At 40.5% G+C, this 19,180-nt stretch overlaps 1 protein-coding gene across 1 annotated transcript in view; it reads right to left on the minus strand.

Annotated features, from left to right (window-relative positions):
- Nucleotides 1-5,093: 5,093 nt before the first annotated feature.
- The window catches only part of tafa1b (TAFA chemokine like family member 1b), a gene marked incomplete at both ends in the record, with an annotated part of 177,045 nt that continues 162,958 nt past the window's right edge, over nt 5,094-19,180 (minus strand). Inside the window, 2 exons of the mRNA XM_083907745.1 lie at nt 5,094-5,120; nt 8,123-8,247. Of these exons, the coding sequence (XP_083763871.1) occupies nt 5,094-5,120; nt 8,123-8,247 (152 nt within the window). The remainder of the gene's footprint in view (nt 5,121-8,122; nt 8,248-19,180) is intronic.

Consider the following 19,180-nt stretch of genomic DNA (forward strand, 5'->3'; position numbering starts at 1 on the left):
TCGCCGGGTCCACATTAAATCTTAATTTACCCAGACTTCAGTTAGTAAAAAAAAAAAAGAAGAAGAAGAAGCCAAGGACAATTGGTGTAGAATTCATTCTCTATTCACCCCCTTTTTTCCCCCATTTAGAGCTAAACGAATCAATCGCACCTGCCGAGAATCCTCCGTCAAATAAAACACACACACGACTCCAGACGAGAAAATACATCAAGATCCATTTAATGTGACAGAGACAATGAGAACGGCAAACGAAAAAAAAACACATATAAATTAATCAATAGCACTTGGAATGGAGAACAAACTCCTCCACCACCCCTGAAGCTGTATAAAAAAAATATACAAGAAGAAGAAGAAAGAACGACGACGGCGTGGCCGTGTGTCGTCGTAGTTTTTCTTTTTTTTTAAAAAGTCATTTATTATCGATCTCTCAATGACACGCTGTGTGGTTTTCATGTTCGTTTCATGATGGCTCTGCTGCTGTATACGGGGAGCGAGGAGGAGACGTCGAGGTCGATGCCGGCAGGGTCACTTTTGCTCTGAAACGGTCTCGTGAAGGAATGGGCTGTAGAGAGTGTGTCAGCTTATGTGCTTTATGTGACATATTAACTAAATCAGTGATGTCCTAAGACTTTGTTTTCTAACTTATTGGACAGTTTTTTCCCACCTGGAAACCTGGAAGTTTTATCACCCACTTTCTGTCTGTCTCTCACCAAACTCCATTGAGAAAATCAGCGTTTTTTGTTTTTTTTAACGTCACGGCACAAAAGAGTTAATGATCCAGCGCTGCCTCCGTCATTATGTTCAAATGTGTTGCGTTGTGACTCACAAAGTGTTGAAAAAAACTTTGTTTGGGTTCAACTACTATGGGGTTTGGTTTGGGAGGGAAAATGAACTTTAGTATATATGTATATATATATGTGTATATACGTATATGTATACACATATATATGTGTGTATATACGTATATGTATACACATATATATACATATATATGTGTGTATATACGTATATGTATACACATATATATATACATATATATGTGTATATACGTATATGTATACACATATATGTGTGTATATACGTATATGTATACACATATATATGTGTGTATATACGTATATGTATACACATATATATACATATATATGTGTGTATATACGTATATGTATACACATATATATATATACATATGTATATATGTGTATATACGTATATGTGTATATACGTATATGTAAATATGTGTATATACGTATATGTATACATATATGTATATATATGTATATACACATATGTAAATATATGTATATACGTATATGTAAATATGTGTATATACGTATATGTATACATTTATGTCTATAAACGTATATGTAAATATGTATATGTATACATATATGTGTGTATACGTATACGTATATATGTATATACCTATATCTATTTTGGAAATTTCCCCACTGCGGGACGAATAAAGGACTTCTTATCTTATCTATATACGTATATATATATATTTATATATGTGTATATATATATATATATCTATATATGTATATTTGTATATATACATATGTATATTCACTCTGATATTGACAATAAGGCTATCAAATGATCAGAAATCCTTTTTTTAATGTCAAGGGGAATTAAGAATAATCATAGTAATAATAAAAAAAGATGTTTTCATTCATTACAGCCCTCCCTCTCTCTCTCTCTCTCTCTCTCTCCCTTTCTCCCTCTCTCCCTCCCTCGCTCTGCCCGTCTGGATTAAGGGTGTATAATTGTTTGGTCGGGAGCGAGAAATGGATCGATCTATTTAGCCAGCGGAGCGGGTAATGCGGATCTACGGCGGGGCGAGTGTGTTTTTTTTGGTGAAGGCTCGCTCTCTGGCGCTCGCTTCTCACTGTGACTCCCACAAACAAAAGGTTCCTGAACAGTCTGCTGCTACAGAAACAGGCAATGAAGGGGGGGGGGGGCTCCCTCTCTGAAAGACATAAAGGAAGAAAAGAAGAAAACATGGGTGTCAGGGACGGGATTTTTTATTCATATATAAAAGATGAATCTCTATGTGTGTGTGTGGCGCTGCCTCATTACGCTTCACTGACACTTTTCAGAGCAAAAAATGGGAGGAAACAAAAAACCCTGCAGGACATAAAACGGGCCCGAGAAAGAAAGAAAGAAAGAAAGAAAGAAAGAAAACGGCGTTTGCGGACTCGCCGTCTCGCGACGACAACAAAACACAAATGAGGCAATTTGGCCCGAGAGGCAGGTGAATGAGGGATGTTGATTAAAAAAGAGTGGCGTGTGCGGATGAAAGGGCCCTGTTCGTGTCGCCCCGTGGCTTATAGCTGCTTCGACAAGACCCTCGGAACACGGGGATCGGGTTGTTAAGTGGACTCTGATAAGAAGCCACACACACACACACACACACAAACTACACACACACAACCTCGGGAGTGAGTAGCATGTCACAGATTAGCGCCTAATGGGATTGGCAGAGTGGCTACGAGGCCCCCCATAATCAAGCCCACACAGCGGCTGATAGCGGCGACGAGACGTTGGTAACAAAGGGAACGATAAAAGGAAGAGGGGGAAAAGATGCCGCCGCGACACGCCGTGATCACAGGCGGCGAAAGGGTGGACGCGACTCGTCTGTACTCTGCGCGAGCCTCTTTTGAGGTAGAAGTACAAGTATGTGACCCGGAAAAGCCACTTTTTTTTTTAATAAACGTACTTCAGTAAAAGTCTTGTACATTTACTTGTACTTAAGTATCAAAAGTAGCGCCGGGTCAACGCTAACGGCGTTGACGTTAGCGCACGATGCGTTTCCGTGACCACTGACCGGAAAAAAAATGTTTACGTGACTCCCGATTTGTTAAAATGAGTCTCTGAAGTAAGGCTAAACTTTAAAAACTGAGGCACACATGCACCGCTCTTTTCGTTGAATAAGCGCTCCAGTTGGACTGTAGGCGGCGCTAACAGAGCTAACTGGTAAACGGCGTGTGGACTCTGGTGCCGTGGCACATAAAAAACTGTGTTACTTTTAGAGACTTGATACTTAAGTACAGTAAATGACATAAACGTTAAGACTTAGAGTGCGTCAACGTTAACGAATGACGCGTTTCCATGATGACTGACCTAAAAAATAACGCGCGTGACTCGCGATTGTTAAAACGAGTCTCAAAAGTAACGCTAAACTTTAAAAACAGAGGCACACGTACGCAGTACAAAGGTACGCTGGTTATTTGTAGAGCCGCTCTTTTCGTTTAATAAACAGACCGCTCCAGTTCGACTGTAGGCGGTGCTAACGGTGCTTAAGGAGCTAAATCAGCTAACAGAGCTAACTGGTAAACGGTGACCTGGACTCTGGTGCTGTGGCACGAAAAACTGAGTTACTTTAGAGACTCATTATAACAATCGGGAGTCACGTAAACATGATTTCACCAGCGTCTTTTTTTCGGTCAGTCTCCAGTTCGACTGTAGGCGGCGCTAACGCAGCTAACAGAGCTAACTGGTAAACGGTGCCTGGACTCCGGTGCCGCGCCACACAAAAAACTGCGTTACTTTTAGAGACTTGACGCTAAAGTACAGTAAATGACATAAACGTCAAGACTTAGAGTGCGTCAACGTCAACGAATGACGCGCTTCCATGACGACTGACCTGAAAAATAACGCGTGTGACTCGCGATTGTTAAAATTAGTCTAAAAAGTAACGCTAAACTTTAAAAACAGAGGCACACATACGCAGTACAAAGGTACGCTGGTTATTTGTAGAGCCACTCTTTTCGTTTAATAAACAGACCCAGTTCGACTGTAGGCGGTGCTAACGGTGCTTAAGGAGCTAAATCAGCTAATGGAGCTAACTGGTAAATGGTAACCTGGACTCTGGTGCCGTGGCACGAAAAACTGAGTTACTTTAGAGACTCATTATAACAATCGGGAGTCACGTAAACATGATTTCACAAGCGTCATTTTTTCGGTCAGTCTCCAGTTCGACTGTAGGCGGCGCTAACACAGCTAACAGAGCTAACTGGTAAACCGTAAAAACAGAGGCACACGTACGCCTGGACTCCGGTGCCGCGGCACGAAAAACTGCGTGACTTAAGAGACTCGGGAGTCACACAAACATGACATTGCGCACGTCTTTTTCCGGTCAGTCTCCAGTTCGACTGTAGGCGGCGCTAACGGCGCTAAAGGAGCTAACTGCTAAACGGTGCCTGGACTCGTTTTTAACAATATTTAACAACAATTTAATCGGGAGTCACGTAGACATAGTGTCAAACGTGTCTTTTTCCGGTCAGTCGTCATGGAAACGCGCCATGCGATAACGTTGACGCCGTTAGCCTAGCACGAATCAAAAGTGATTTTTCTGATATAAAATGTACTTAAGTTTTAGACATAAAAGTATTTTTTTTAAAATGAAGAGTTAGCTCAGCAGCTCAATGGTAGCGCGAGTTGTCTTTCAACTGGAAGGTTGCGGGTCCAATTCCTGGCTCTGCTAGTCTAATAATGTGTCCTTGAGCAAAGACACTTGACTCCATGTTGAATACAGACCCTGACCAACTCTTCTTCTTCTTCTTCTTCTTCTTCTGATTTTATTTTGTAGTAAACGAAGACAGTCGGAGGAAATGCAGTTTGCTCGAAACTATAAATAACAAAGTAAAAGTACAGATACGCGGAAAACACTCGTCCGCGCGAACACTCGCTGTGATAAATGTGACACCGTTTAGATGAAAAACTGCAGCAGCAACTTATTTTTTATTTATGCCGCCGCCGCCGCCGCCGCCTGTGGCCGGGTGATAAATATTTACAGTGGGTGGTGGAGCGTTCAGCATTTGTGTCACGCCTGCCCAATCATGCGCAGCGTGTAAACACACGCTTGATTATTATTTTCTTTAAGAGTATTTGGGTTAATGAGAAGACGTATGAACACATGATGACGAGTCGTCCCCCCACTCTTTCTCGGCCCCCGGCACCCGACTCCACACACAACAACGACAACGACAACAACAACAACAACAGAAGAAGACGACGACTAACCTTTACAGAAGCAAGAATGCAGCTCAGTTTCTGTCGAAGCATCCTTTGCATTTTGCTTCCAGAAGCTAAAAAGGGGAGTATGGCTGGGTGTTCTGCAAAGAGAGGGTCAAGAGAAAAGGGACACATGTGTATTTTGGGTTGAAAAAGCAGCTTGACCTCTGACCTTTTTCAACTAAAGACAGTGAATAAATTCTACTTACTACTATTTAATCATGTGTGCCTGTTTCCTACAGGCCTCTAAAGTCCCAGAAAGTGATTGTTAGACTCTTTGCGTCTTCTATGCGTCTCGTCCTCTGTTCAGACCTCGTATTAAAACCCGTCCTCCGTGATCTGATCACACGTGCTCAACGCGATATGACAACTTCACACTCCGGCATTAAAATGCATCCTTAAAGACGTTGATCCTCTGGATCCAGAAGACTTTCGCGATCCGTGTAGAACATTGGTGCTCAAAGTGCGGCCCGGGGGGGCCAATGGCGGCCCGCAGAAACATTTCTGGCGGCCCCCGCAATGAATTACAGTTGATAGTTTTAATCCAGGAGCTACTAAGCTTGTTAAATGTTTATTGGACATTACAGATCAAGTGTAAACAAAAATACTGGGTATTTACCTGGTTTCTATACGGTGAATTTTAGTGTATTATTGTGTTATAAGCTGGTAATAAGCAGGTAGCTACAGCCCCCAATTACTAGCTATTTACCCAGTAAATATAAGGTAACAGAAATGTGTTACTTGGTATTAACCTGTAATTAGAAGGTAAGAACAATGGCCAAAATACTGGGTAATTACCCTGTAAATTATAAAGCGTTATTATATTAATGCTTAAATTACATTATATTAACGCTTATATTACTTAACGCTAAACTGTAGAACTGCAATCTGGTCATTAAAATGATTACAAATGGGATTTCTTTCTGTTTTTTTTCCCTTTGGCGGCCCTCAGTCCAATGTTGGGTTCCTAAATTGGCCCTCAGGTATCAAAACTTTGAGAACCCCTGGTGTAGAACTTTACAGCTGAAGTTGTTGTTGTTGTTGTTTACTCTAAACTTCTGTCAAATCTGGATCAGATCCTTATAAAACTTCTAATTTGCTTGGAAAATCTGGTTCGTTTGAGGTGGTGTGAATGCGCAACCGTACTCCGATCCGCCTAGTAGAATGTCTAAACCTGTGTAAACACCAAATACCCAAAGAGAGATGTTTTTTTTCCCAGTTCTGCCCATTAAACGGAGAGATAATATAAGAATTTGTTGAACATTTTGTGTCATTATTGGGTAGATTCTTACCCAAATTTAAGGGGAACATACTTGGGTGATCCCAAAGTATTCAGATTGATGCTTTGAAACCTGGAAAACAGGAAGTTGGTCCTTGACGGAGGTAAAAAAAAAATGTTAAAGGAATACTTCACCAATTTGGTTTGTATTACTAGTTACAAAGCAAATGTATTACTTTTTTTGTCCCCACCAGGGACACTTGGTCCTGTTAGCATAACTGTTAGCAAAGTTGGGGGACACCGTTTACATTCTGAAAATGAGGTCCCGTCCCCTTGTGGTGGGTCTAAATTTCAAGCAGTTTCAAGCCTCATTTTCCGAATGTAAACACTGTCCTCCATCTTTGCTAACGGTTATGCTAACAAAAAAAAAGAATGAAGATATTTCTCAACTCAGGGGAAACTGAGGTTGGGAAAAACGCAATTTTTCAAAAATTCTACCCCTATTCTAGTAATATAATACTAAGCTAAATGCAAATACGGTGAAGTGTTCCTTAAAGAGGGGGGGGGGGCGGAATCTATAATTCATCCTCCCAACCAGCACATCCATGGGTGCCATGTTACTGAAACCATATGGGACCACTTAAAGCCCTTTGGACCAACACTGTAGCCAGGTAGTCTGGGTCTGGAAAGGGTGCTAAGTGGCCAAACCCACTTGGGACCCATATTCTCAGCCCCAGACGTGTCCTCAAACCACGTCCAAATGTGGTTTCTGTGATCAGATCTTGGAGGATGCAATGGGGACGCATTGGGAACGTTGAGACGGATCTGAATACCACCAGGTCTGAATGGAGTCAACGTGGCATTCAGAGCTCCATTTTTACGTACAGTTTGTAATAATGTCCAAAAATACAACTTTCTGGGACGTTACAGGCTCAGTAGAGTATAATTCTCATATTCTTGGGTGCATGAGACAATCATCATCGTCATAATTTTTGAGGTGTGCATTCTTTTCAAAAGAAAACCAAATACTTTGCGCCTTACCTTGTCAGGCTGGTAAAAAAGCCCCCATTGGATCAGCATCCTGCTGAAAATGTTAAACCTGTGGTGAAAGCTTTATATCTACCCGCTGAAATATGTAAATCTGAACAGAACAACCTTGGGAAGCCACACCCCCAACCCCCAACCCCCCCGTGGTGCGGTCTAACCCTCCACTGTTTCCCTACCATCACATAAGCTTCTATTCAAAGTCACTGTCACCGAGCAGTGTGAGTGTGTGTGAGTCAATTAAATGAATACAAATGGGGTGATCAACCTGTCACAGAGTGCCCGGACTTTCTGGCTTTGAGGACTTAACTCCCGTCGTTATTTTTGGCGATTGGCGCAGTCGGAGTCGTTTTTTTTTAACGGCGCTGCGGGCGTTGACTTTATCTCCGAGCGGAGAGAGAGCGAGAGCGTAGCCCCCGAGCGCCGAGAGCACCACCACCTGTTTGTTTACCGGCCCGCCTCTTTACGACTCACATTTCTGCTTCAGCTTTCATTGATGGGAGAGAGAGCGAGAAGCTATTCTCGGCACCACTTTTTTTTTTTTTTTTTTTACCGTACCTTGCAGGTTTCGATGCAGTGAAAGTTTTAAACAGTTCAGCGACAAAAGATTAATTAAAAATGGAAGCTGGCAGTTGGCTCGTAAAAAAAAGCCTTGTTAACACATTTAATCAGCGTTCCCAAACAGCTCCTCGTTATTTTCCGCCGTGACTTCCTCTTTTTTTTCCCCCCCGAGTCGAACTGTACTAGAACATACACACACACACATACAGAGATATCAGGCATACCATGTACAGTATGAGTGTCGTGGGTTAGTGTGCGTCTGCGAGTGTGAGGTCTCACCCTTGTGGTCTTGATTTTGTTCCCAGAGGAGCACATCCATCCAGAGTTGTCAGGCAGAGTCTTACACTCTTCTCCCTCCAGACACGGTTCCATCTCACACCACCATTTCCCAATTACGATGGAAGCTGAGGTGAAAACACACAGACACGGAACAGTAAGTCAATCAAACCGTCTGCGCACATGTATTCATATGTATGTATGTATGTATGCACACAAAAACAGATGCTCCGGCAAGAAAAAACGTTTAATCAAGTCCATTTTTATTTGCATGGCGCCAAATCACGACAAACGTTATACCGTATATCGTACGTCCGCAAGGGAGTTGCCACGCGCTTCTGCTTTCCGCGTAGAAAGCAGTCGGTTCTATTTATACGAAGCTTTATTCCCGAAAAGTCGTTAAGTTCCCATAAAAGTGCAGCCGTCTCCAAACGCCGGGCAAATTTACGGGATTCCTGACAGACGAAGCCAAACGGTTCACGTAACAACAGCAACTCACTGGGCTTCAGCCAATTAAATAGACATTCAAAATAGTAATTATTGTTGCACAATTAAAGCTGCAGTGTGTGTAAATATAAGTAAACCTGTTAAGTGCAGAGGAGTGAGAGCCTCGCACCAGCAATTACAGCCTTCATCCTACAGCAAAGTAGCTCCAACGCATTGTACACAACAACATTTTAGCTCCACAATTGGACCAATCTATTTATTATTTTGCCTGTTTTACCTGATTTACTAACTACACTCTTCATGAGGGTTCCAAAAGGGTCCTTCTACAAGGGTTGAGGTTCTACCTGGAAACATTTGCTTCTGAAAAAGTGGTTTTACAAGGGTTCTTGGTAACACTAATGGTTCCAGTAAGAACCGTTTTGATCTAGAGAACCCTTAAAAACCCATTTCCTGAATAAAGGGTTTTAAAAGGGTTCTTGTTGGAACCCTCCAAACGGGTTCCAGGTGGAACCTTTATAAAAAAGGTTCTACCTGGAGCCAAAAAGGGTTCAAGCCGAAGAACCGTATATGGTTCCACTTAGCACTTTTGTTTCTAAGAGTGTTGGAAAATCAACAGAGAACCAATTCTCATTTACAATGACGACCTGTGCAGAATAGAAACAGGGAAACATCAACAACAACAGAACAATATTAAACCATTCGTAGCAATTAACACATATGTAGTGAAAAAGCATGAATGTTAAAAAGCATTTTACGAATGAGTGGAACAGAAAAAAACCTCATTTTTATTTAACAGAAAGAAGAAGAAATCTCTGACTCGAACCAGACTCAAAGATGTGCGGCAATGTGCCAAGACAGGTTGGGGTGAAAGGACGTATGAAGTGGAAAAAGGATAAATGTTTAAAAAAGCATTTTAAGCATCAGTGGAGAGAAAAATAAACTCCCTTTTAACATAAAGAAAGAAGAACTCTGTGACTCGAACCACACTCAAATATGTGCCGCAATGTGCCAAGACAGGTTGGGGTGAAAGGAAAAAATGGGGGATAGAGTAGAGGTTAGGGGAATTTAATTTTAGTGAATGAAATGAACACTGTCTGCATCCTTCTGTACCAATCTATTAATTATTTAACCTTATTTACCTTATTTATTAACCGGGTTAGTTAATTGAGAACCAATTCTCATACATTTACAATAACGACCTGGGCCAAAACGTAGCATAGAAACAGGAAAACATCAACAACACAACAATATTTAAGCATTCATAGCAATTACACGTATGAAGTGAAAAAGGATCAATGTTAAAAGCATATTATGCATCAAAAAACTCCCTTTAAACAACCAGATTCAAAGACGTGCGGCAATGTGCCAAGACAGGTTGGGGTGAAAGGGAAAAAATGGGGATAATGGGGATAGAGGAGAGGTTTTAATTTATTTGAATTCTAGTCAATGAAATGAACACTGGCTGCATCCTTCTGTACCAATCTATTTATTATTTAACCTTATTTACCTTATTTATTAACTAGGTCATTTCAATTGAGAACCAATTTCGTACATTTACAATGACAAACTGGGCCAAGACGCAGCATAGAAACAGGAAAACATCAATAGAACAATATTAAACCATTCGTAGAAATGACATAAATGAAGTTTTATTTAACAGAAAGAAGAATTCTCTGACTCAAACCAAGCTCAAATATGTGCGGCAATGTGCCAAGACAGGTTGGGGTGAAATGAAAAAATGGGGGATTGAGAGGAGATAGTGGTTGTTTTACAGTAGCAGCACAGGGTTAGCGCTATATGTAGCGCCGTTGCCTTTCACAAAACCAAATCTCTTCCCGTACGCAGGCACATTTGTTCCTGTTTAAAAGTGACCTACTACTGCTTTAAACACAAGTGAGTGAGCAGAGTTTAAAATGAAAACTGAACAAAAAAGAAGCTCATAATATCGTACACGAGCACTCGTGTTCACCCACACACTCCATTACGAGCCGCCGCTCCGGAGGAAAAAAACACAACCGTGTAACAGAGTAAGTGAATGAATAATGTTTTTTGCCGCGGCTCTTTGGCCTCAGAGCGATCGTCGCGCCGCCGCGCCGAGACGTTTTACTCTTGACAATATTGTCTTATGCCGACCCCGAAATTAATCATGTTTTTTTTTTTTTGTTTTGATATCGCTCCGTCGCGTGTTAGCGGCGCGCGCTCTCTCGTTTTTAATCAAAACTAATTGCCTCTCATTAACACAACAACCCGGAATTCTTCCTCCAGCTATTTTGACAAAAACAAATATGTTCTCGTCTTCTCGTCGAGACCTCGCTCTCCCTCCTCCTCCTCCTCCTCCTCCTCCTCCTCTTCGTATATATTTTTCTTGGTGACTCTAAAAACGCTTTTTCGTGATAGATGAGCAACCTGAGTAAAACAACAACAACAAATGGATGAATAATTAGGCTGCAGGCTTTGTTTACCTACAGTATATATTCCTCTAATTAACTCGCCGCAGCCCATATGTTCGATTAATCCCTCGTGGGGATGAGCTTCCCTGTTCTCTGACACTGAGCTGTTCTGATCTTGAGCTATACATCTGTAATACTTGTAAACAGTAACACGTCGGTCAAAAACTGACGTTTTATTGCTTTAATGTTTTATTGCTTTAATGACTAAGTGTTTTTCAAACCCCTGAATTATATTTTTTTGCTAATTTTCTCGTCCTTTTCTGCTTTATCCTCCACACGAGGGTCGTGGCGGTCACCGGTGCTAATGATAGCTGACATAGAGCGAACGGTGCGGTGCGCTACGGTGGCCCTGAAGGCTCACCACACATGCAAAAGCCACCAAAATGAGTGCACAGAAGATAGTTAGCTGGTTTACCTTATTTTAACCAGCTAACTCAATTGAGGACCAATTGTCATACATTTACAATGACGGTGCAGCATAGAAATTTGAAAAAATACATTTGACCCAAATTTTGACAAAAAACGTCATACTATACTGTCATCCAAAATTTGACAAAACAAATTTGGTCCAAAATTTGACAAAACAAATTTGGTCCAAAATTTGACAAAACAAATTTGGTCCAAAATTTGACAAAACAAATTTGGTCCAAAATTTGACAAAACAAATTTGGTCCAAAATTTGACAAAACAAATTTGGTCCAAAATTTGACAAAACAAATTTGGTCCAAAATTTGACAAAACAAATTTGGTCCAAAATTTGACAAAAAAATTTTTTGTCCAAAATTTGACAAAACAAATTTGGTCCAAAATTTGACAAAACAAATTTGGTCCAAAATTTGACAAAACAAATTTGGTCCAAAATTATACAAAAAAAATGTTTGTCCAAAATTTGACAAAAAGAAATTGGTCCAAAATTTGACAAAACAAATTTGGTCCAAAATGTGAAAAAAAAAATTTGGTCGGAAATTTGACAAAAAAAAATTTGGTCCAAAATTTGACAAAAAAAAGTTGCTCCAAAATTTGACGAAAAAAAATTGACCCAAAATTTGACAAAAAAAAAATTGACCACAAATTTGACAGAAACGTCATCCTATATATACCATGTATAGAAACAGAGAACCCTTAACAACAGAACAATATTAGACCGTTCAAAGTTGTGCAGCAATGTGCCAAGACAGGTTGGGGTGAAAGGACGTATGAAGTGAAAGAGGATAAATAGAAATAGAAGAAAAGATGAACGTCTATAGCTTCACTGATGGATAACTTCACATTTTTTCTTTTCCGTACGTTGTCGGCTCAAATTTGGGTATAAAACGGTGAATTCAGACTCGCTGAGACAATATTGTGTGGGCTTTTTATTTCCTCTTTAAGGGAGCAGAATATTTGCTTCACAGCTGGAGAATTATGCTTTTGAAACAGCGTGACATTGTTATTGTTAACAGCTAAAATGACTGTTTGGGACTGACATTGGTATCTCGTTTTCCTCTTGTGTATTTTACTTTTAATCCATCAATGTAAATGTAAATTAGCCAAATCTGGCAAATCTACATGCTCATTAATGCGTCATGTGTCTCTTCTCTAAATAAATAAATGAATACATTTAAAAGGTCAAATTTTATTGTTGAAATCACTTCATTTTTACAAACTCATTTTTCTGAACCTGTTGGAAAAATGTTGTTGTTGTTTTTTTACACCCCCTCACCAACCCCCCAGTCCTCGTTGCTATGGTTACCGACAAACCACCAATCAATTGTTGGTGTGAGCAACACGTCGTCCTGTGGTGATGGAAGGAGACGGTGTGAAAAGTGTGTGTGTGTGTGTGTGTGTGTGTGTGTGAAAGGACACTGTGCACACACACACATTCTTGTACTTGCTGCATACTGAGGACTGGGTTGCTGACAAAGTGAGGACCAGCATTTTCACTTTATAAATCAACACAATTACAAATATCTACTTCATGAATGACATCTACAAATAACTACTGGTTGCAGTACAGTAAAACGTCTGCAGGTAGAGCCCTAGAGCAAACGTTTTCGATTATTTTATTTTATTTCTAAATTTTTGGTCCAAAATTTTACAAAAATGTCATACAATACTATGTCATCCAAAAGTTGAAAAAAAAATTGGTCCAAAATTTAACAAAAAAAATGTGGTCCAAAATTTAACAAAAAAAATGTGGTCCAAAATTTAACAAAAAAAATGTGGTCCAAAATTTTACAAAAAAAATTTGGGACCAAAATTTTACAAAAAAAATTTGGTCCAAAATTTTTCTAAAAAAATATGGTCCAAAAATGTTAAAAAAAATTCGGTCCAATATTTTACAAAAAAAATTTGGTCCAAAATTTTACAAAAAAAATCTGGTCCAAAATTTAACACAAAAAAAATGGTCCAACATTTTAAAAAATCTTTGACAAAAAATGTTTGGTCCAAAATTTGACCAAAAAAAATTGGTCCAAAAGTTGACAAAAAAAAATTGGTCCAAAATTTGACAAAAAAAAATTGACCCAAAATTTGACAAAAACGTCATACTATACTATGTTGTCCAAAATTTGAAAAAATCTTTGACAATAAATGTTTGGTCCAAAATTTGACAAAAAAGTCATACTATACTATGTTATCCACATTTTTTTTTGACAAATTGAGTATAGCATGTTATAGCAACCTAAGGAAGTGATTGCAATGAAAACAAAGTGAGGACCGGCCAAAATGTCCTCACTCCGTAAAAATGACCTCACTTTGTTGGTTAAAAACCCTCACTGGTCCTCAGTATGCTGCAAGTACAAGAACACACACACACACACGCAGTACACAGAGTTCCTCCCCCCCCACTGCTGTTCAGTGAACTTGCAGAATCTTCCCTGACTCCTTCTTCCCTTCTTTTCCCCCCACTTCCTCGTGCCCTGCAGACACTGAAAAAGCCCACAACAACAACGAGAGCATCCACTAACCAGCAGAGTGAAGCTGCCCTTTGGCTTCCCCTATGGCTGTTTACCTCAGCACCTAATGACCACACGCTGTGATTGTGCTGCCTCGCGCACTTTGTCATCGTCGTCTTCAGCCGTGGGCGAAGAACACGCGTTCACGTCGTTAACCGTGTTTACGTTTCGGTCGCGTTTTTCGGGAAGTCTGCGTTAAGTGGCAAATTATGAATTCAGGCTTGAGGAGAGAGGCGCTTAATTAGTTCTACGGAGTGATGATGATGCCACCACCATATTTGGCCTCTTCGTTTGTCCAATTAATTTTACTACAACTTAAAAAAAAATACTTATTTGTCCCCCAAAGGGGTAATTTAAGGGCAAGTGGGTTCACACACACACACAAAAAAATAAATAATGCATAAACAACATTTAATTTAGTCCACTTATCTGTGGTTTCTATGAGAACTCACTTTTCTTATGTGTTTTTTTATTCATTTTTGGAAATTGAATTTGAATCATTTTTAAATCCCTTTTGGAAGTTTGTATAATTTCTGCGTCGCTAACGCTCAATAAACAGAAAATGCGTTATAAAAAGATTAAATCAATGCACTTTTTTTCGCTTTTCCCATGAGAAATCATAAAAAAAAGTTGTCTTTTCAACTGAATTTGGACCATTTTGCATGGCCGAATCCAAAAATGACATCAATTTTTCTCAATCAGGTCATGTTTGATTTTGAAAAATCCGGTCTTCTGACTAAATTAATGACATTTTTGTGACGTTATCTAACAGATTCCTGTTAGGAACAATGGTGTATTCACTGCAGGTGTAGCAGAATACGTCTTATTTTTGCAAGATCTTCTAGTCGAAGCCATTTAATCCAATTGTAATATATATAAAAAAAACAATAAGTCATAAGTTGGCGCATGCAAAATATTCAGAATTTGTTTATTGCAAGAAATATAAAAGAATTTTGCATTTTGCATGACGTGAAAATACCCGTACAAGTCAACAAAAAACGTTAAAAAACAAATATGTAGCTTTGTTCAGACCCAAGTTGACCTGATTGAGCAAAACCAATGTGATTTTTGGATTCAGCACATCAAAATGATCCGAAATCAGCTAAAAAAAAACGTAAACGTTTACAATTTTGACGTAAACACTGATCAATTTTTGCGATAAAGTCAATAAAGTTGATGATTTTCCAAATGCTGAGGCTGCACTTTTTTTGGGGGGGAAATATCCCACCAGAGAAACACGGCACAACCTTCTCATTATCTGCATATTATTCCTATAGTCTTAGACAAATCGCCGTGACTTAGACTTTTAAATAAAACGCCAAAAAAAAACACCATTAAAGTTATTTCCTTGACACAAAGCAGATCATGTTGATGATCGGCCGACTGCAGTTTAGCACGCCTCTAATTACCGCCTTGACAGCTTCATATCGTGCACTAAAAGGTGAATAAAAGTTTAATGAGCAGAAATGCAGCTCATAAATATTCATAGCGACATACGTACAGTGCAGAACAACTCGACGACGTGTTGTCTGTGTTCTAAAGAGGAGGAGGAAGAAGAAGAACCACACACAGTTCATGTCAATCACCAGGACCAGGACGTCTGGCTCTGACCTTGACCACTGGAGAAGAGCCACGTCAGTGGTCGGGGATCCCTCGCACGACCCCCCGATGACCACTGACCTCCACCGGTCGTTTTACTCTAACTGCTCCCCGCGCGGTCGTCGACGTAGAGGGCGCGACCTCTGTTCTCTACATCAGCAAACTTTATTCCCGCTCAGCGTCTGCCCGGGCAGCGAAGAGGCACCGGTTACAGCAGCTTTAACCGGTGTCCTAAATCTGGCTTTTGGACTATTAATTTGTTTTTGGGATTTATGATGTAAAAGGTTCAAGCGTTTTAAAGAATGAGAGACGTCTTATCGCTCACAGAGCTGCTAACTGCTCCAGTGAAGTACTTATACTACTCCCTCGACTGAGAAGCCCGTGTCATAGAAGTGGCTCAGTTTTCATCGAAACCTGAAGTTTCTTTAATCGTAGAAGACGTAGAAGTTCCTTTTTGCTGCTTAAATGCGAATATATTCTTAATTTCTTTGCTCCACATAACAAAGAAATCATTAAAACTGAATCATTTTGGTTTGTGGACCAAACAAGACGTTCAAGAACATCGTAATCAGGTTTGACAAACACTGATCAATGTTTTTTTAACGTTTTAGGACATTTTATGGACCAAAAGATGACCCGGTTAATAATGAAAATGGCCGAGAACGAGTCGTGTTTTTTATCATAGCTCATTTCAACCCAAGAAAACTGAATTGAAACCTTTGGTAAGCTACTTGGAAAGAGACTTGTAGCTCTTGGGAGCTCGCAAGGTACTTGTTGGGGAGCCCTACCCTAAAGTGACCACAGGTTCTTCGGCTTGTCCTCATAGGAGAACCCTTGGAAAGCCACCATTGGTGCATAGTTAGTACCTAAGCAGCCTGTACAAGTTGGGCCATGGAAACTATGGACAAATCCACTTGGAACCCATACTGTCAGCCTGAATATAATCCTTCTGGGGCCCACATTGACATCCGGGGCTGGGTTCTTGCTTTACAGAGGCCGCCATCTTGTGCTGCCATGTTTGTACAATATTTCCCACGTTCTAGAAGAAGCTTGGTATGTCAATTTGCAGTGTCACCATTAGATGTCACTGTTTCTCGTACACTGGACCCTTTTCAGAGCTCTAACGCCGAATTACCATGACCGTCACGCGCCGCGTTACCCGACCGTCAAAGATGACGGACGAGCGCGGCCCAATCAGCGCAAACCGGGAGAGAGCGTTTGAATCGAGGCGTTGACCGCGTAGCAGTCGTCAGTCGTCCGTCGACCGTCGTCTTTGATGGACAAACATCCCCCGCGAGTAAAGACTCGAGTCTTGATTGAAAAACATGAAGCGGTGGAACGCTTTTACAAGTGCATCTGTCAGATCGTCGGCGAGCTCGCGCTGTGATGGATTGAACTCGGCGGCTCGTCCCCTGCCAGGTAGCAGCGTGTTTGAACGCTCTGACGGATGAGGAGGAGAATTGATTTCTGTCTGAATATGTGTCTCTGAGCCCCGTGAATACTGTGGGGTTTTTTTTTTTTTTAATCTGAGACCAGCCGCATGGCATTTAGTGGACTTAATCACTGCAAAACAAAGTGTTTGTGTTTCCTTTTTTCTTTACTTCTTCCGGCTTGAGTGACGTGAATGAGTTGCCTCGAGTCGATAACGTGGAGCAGAAAGCAATTAGGTTTTTTAAATCCTCGCAACATTTGTCGGGTTGAGTTTACAGTTTTTGGGGGCGGTGACGGATCGATCCTTCGCCGCTCACTGACACATTCAGGCCGCGTGGGTGTTTTTTTCCTCCTCCTCCTCCTCCTCTTTTTACCTGAGCACTTTATATGCTCTGTGCAAGTGCCCTGATTACACAGTTATTAACTAAACAAGCGTCCAATCAATCAGCCGTTCATAAAACCGGGCAAAAGGGAGCGATCGAGCTATTAAAACTCAAAGAGAATTACAGTAAAAAAAAAAATATCCGTATTCTCAGTGAGACAACAGCAGTGTTGTGCAACAGCAGCAGCAGAGAATTGAAAGTAGGTCAAGGGAGCATGAGGAAAAATGCTGCAGGTGTATAATTACAGCGAGACTCAAGACGGGAACCTGCCGAACCCAAGGTCGGACTCTGACCGTCACATATTCTGCGTCAATCTTTGCCGAGTGAGGCTATATTTGCTTTTCAGCTAAGACAACGCAGCCATTTTAGCGACATTTGGCGTGTTTTCGCTCGCATAAGAACCAAACCTGAACAAGGCTGACTTAAGACTCCGGTGCTGCGGCACGAAAAACTGCGTGACTTAAGAGACACATAAACATGACATTGCGCGCGTCTTTTTCCGGTCAGTCTCCAGTTCGACTGTAGGCGGCGCTAACGGCGCTAACTGGTAAACGGTGCCTGGACTAATTTTAACAATATTTAAAGGTGCCATTATGTAAGAATGTGGCCAAAAAAACGGTTGCTAGATTCAAATTCAAAACACCGAGGTCTTTTAGGTTTCGTTTTCTGAGGGGACTGAACCACTAACCGTGGTTGCTCGGCAGCTGAGACTCTACTGACTGCAATGATTGGTAGACGGCGGTAGGTGGCGCCACATGAAGTCTGCAACATATTTTTTTTTTAATGCAAATATTTTGTCTGTACTGTTGTTGTTGGTGAGTTCAGTTTGAATCACTCCACTGAATCACGTGACGTAAAAAAAGTTAGCTTCTCGCGTTGAGAGAGAAGCTAGCGACAAGGCTGCGTTTTGAGGAAAATAAAGGATTGTTGAAATGTAGACGAATCGTTGTTGGCTTTTTCAAATCTAAATAAAGAAACAATTGGAAAACTGTGAGGAGAAAAGCATTTCTTTGCTTTCATTTTCTGTTCATCTTCTCGTCTCCCACCGTTTTCTCCAACCCACTGAGGTTCAGGTGACGCTAAAGTGACACACTTCAGTCACGTGATCTCATAAACGCCTCCTCAGCTTTTCCCACCTCTCCCACGAGCGATATTTCGAGACCTTATTTTTATTATTTCCATTCAGCTTTTTCACGCACACACACACCAGAACTCAAAAGCGCACATAAAATCAAGTTGATGGAAACCAAACCTACTGAATGAATGTGTGTCACTGTAAATGTCTTCCTACTGACAATTTATTTTTCTTTATGTGGGTACAAAAGTGAGTCAGGGAAAAAACAATTTTTTATCTCCCACACAACTGACACATATATATATATGTGTGTTTGTGTGTTCTTGTACGTGCGGCATACCGAGGACCAGTGAGTGTTTTTAACCAACAAAGTGAGGTCATTTTTACGAAGTGAGGACATTTTGGCCGAAATCACTTCCATAGGTTGTGAACATGCTATATATATATATATATATATATATATATATATGTGGTTTTTAAATTGAGGTCCTCAAAAAAGTACGAAAAACCCCCGTTTTCCAGCCCTGGTGTTTCACACATTTTTTGCTCTGGGACTCCACCTGCAGACATTTTATGGTACTGCACCCAGTAGTTCTTTATAGATGTCATTCATGAAGCAGATATTTGTAATTGTGGTGATTTATAAAGTGGAAATGTTGGCCTTCACTTTGTCAGCACTTTTAGTACAAGAATGTATATACATGTATATATAGATATATGTATATCTATATATACATGTA

The sequence above is a fragment of the Microchirus variegatus genome (assembly GCF_963457635.1).
Source record: "Microchirus variegatus genome assembly, chromosome: 21".
NCBI classification, from domain to species: domain Eukaryota; kingdom Metazoa; phylum Chordata; class Actinopteri; order Pleuronectiformes; family Soleidae; genus Microchirus; species Microchirus variegatus.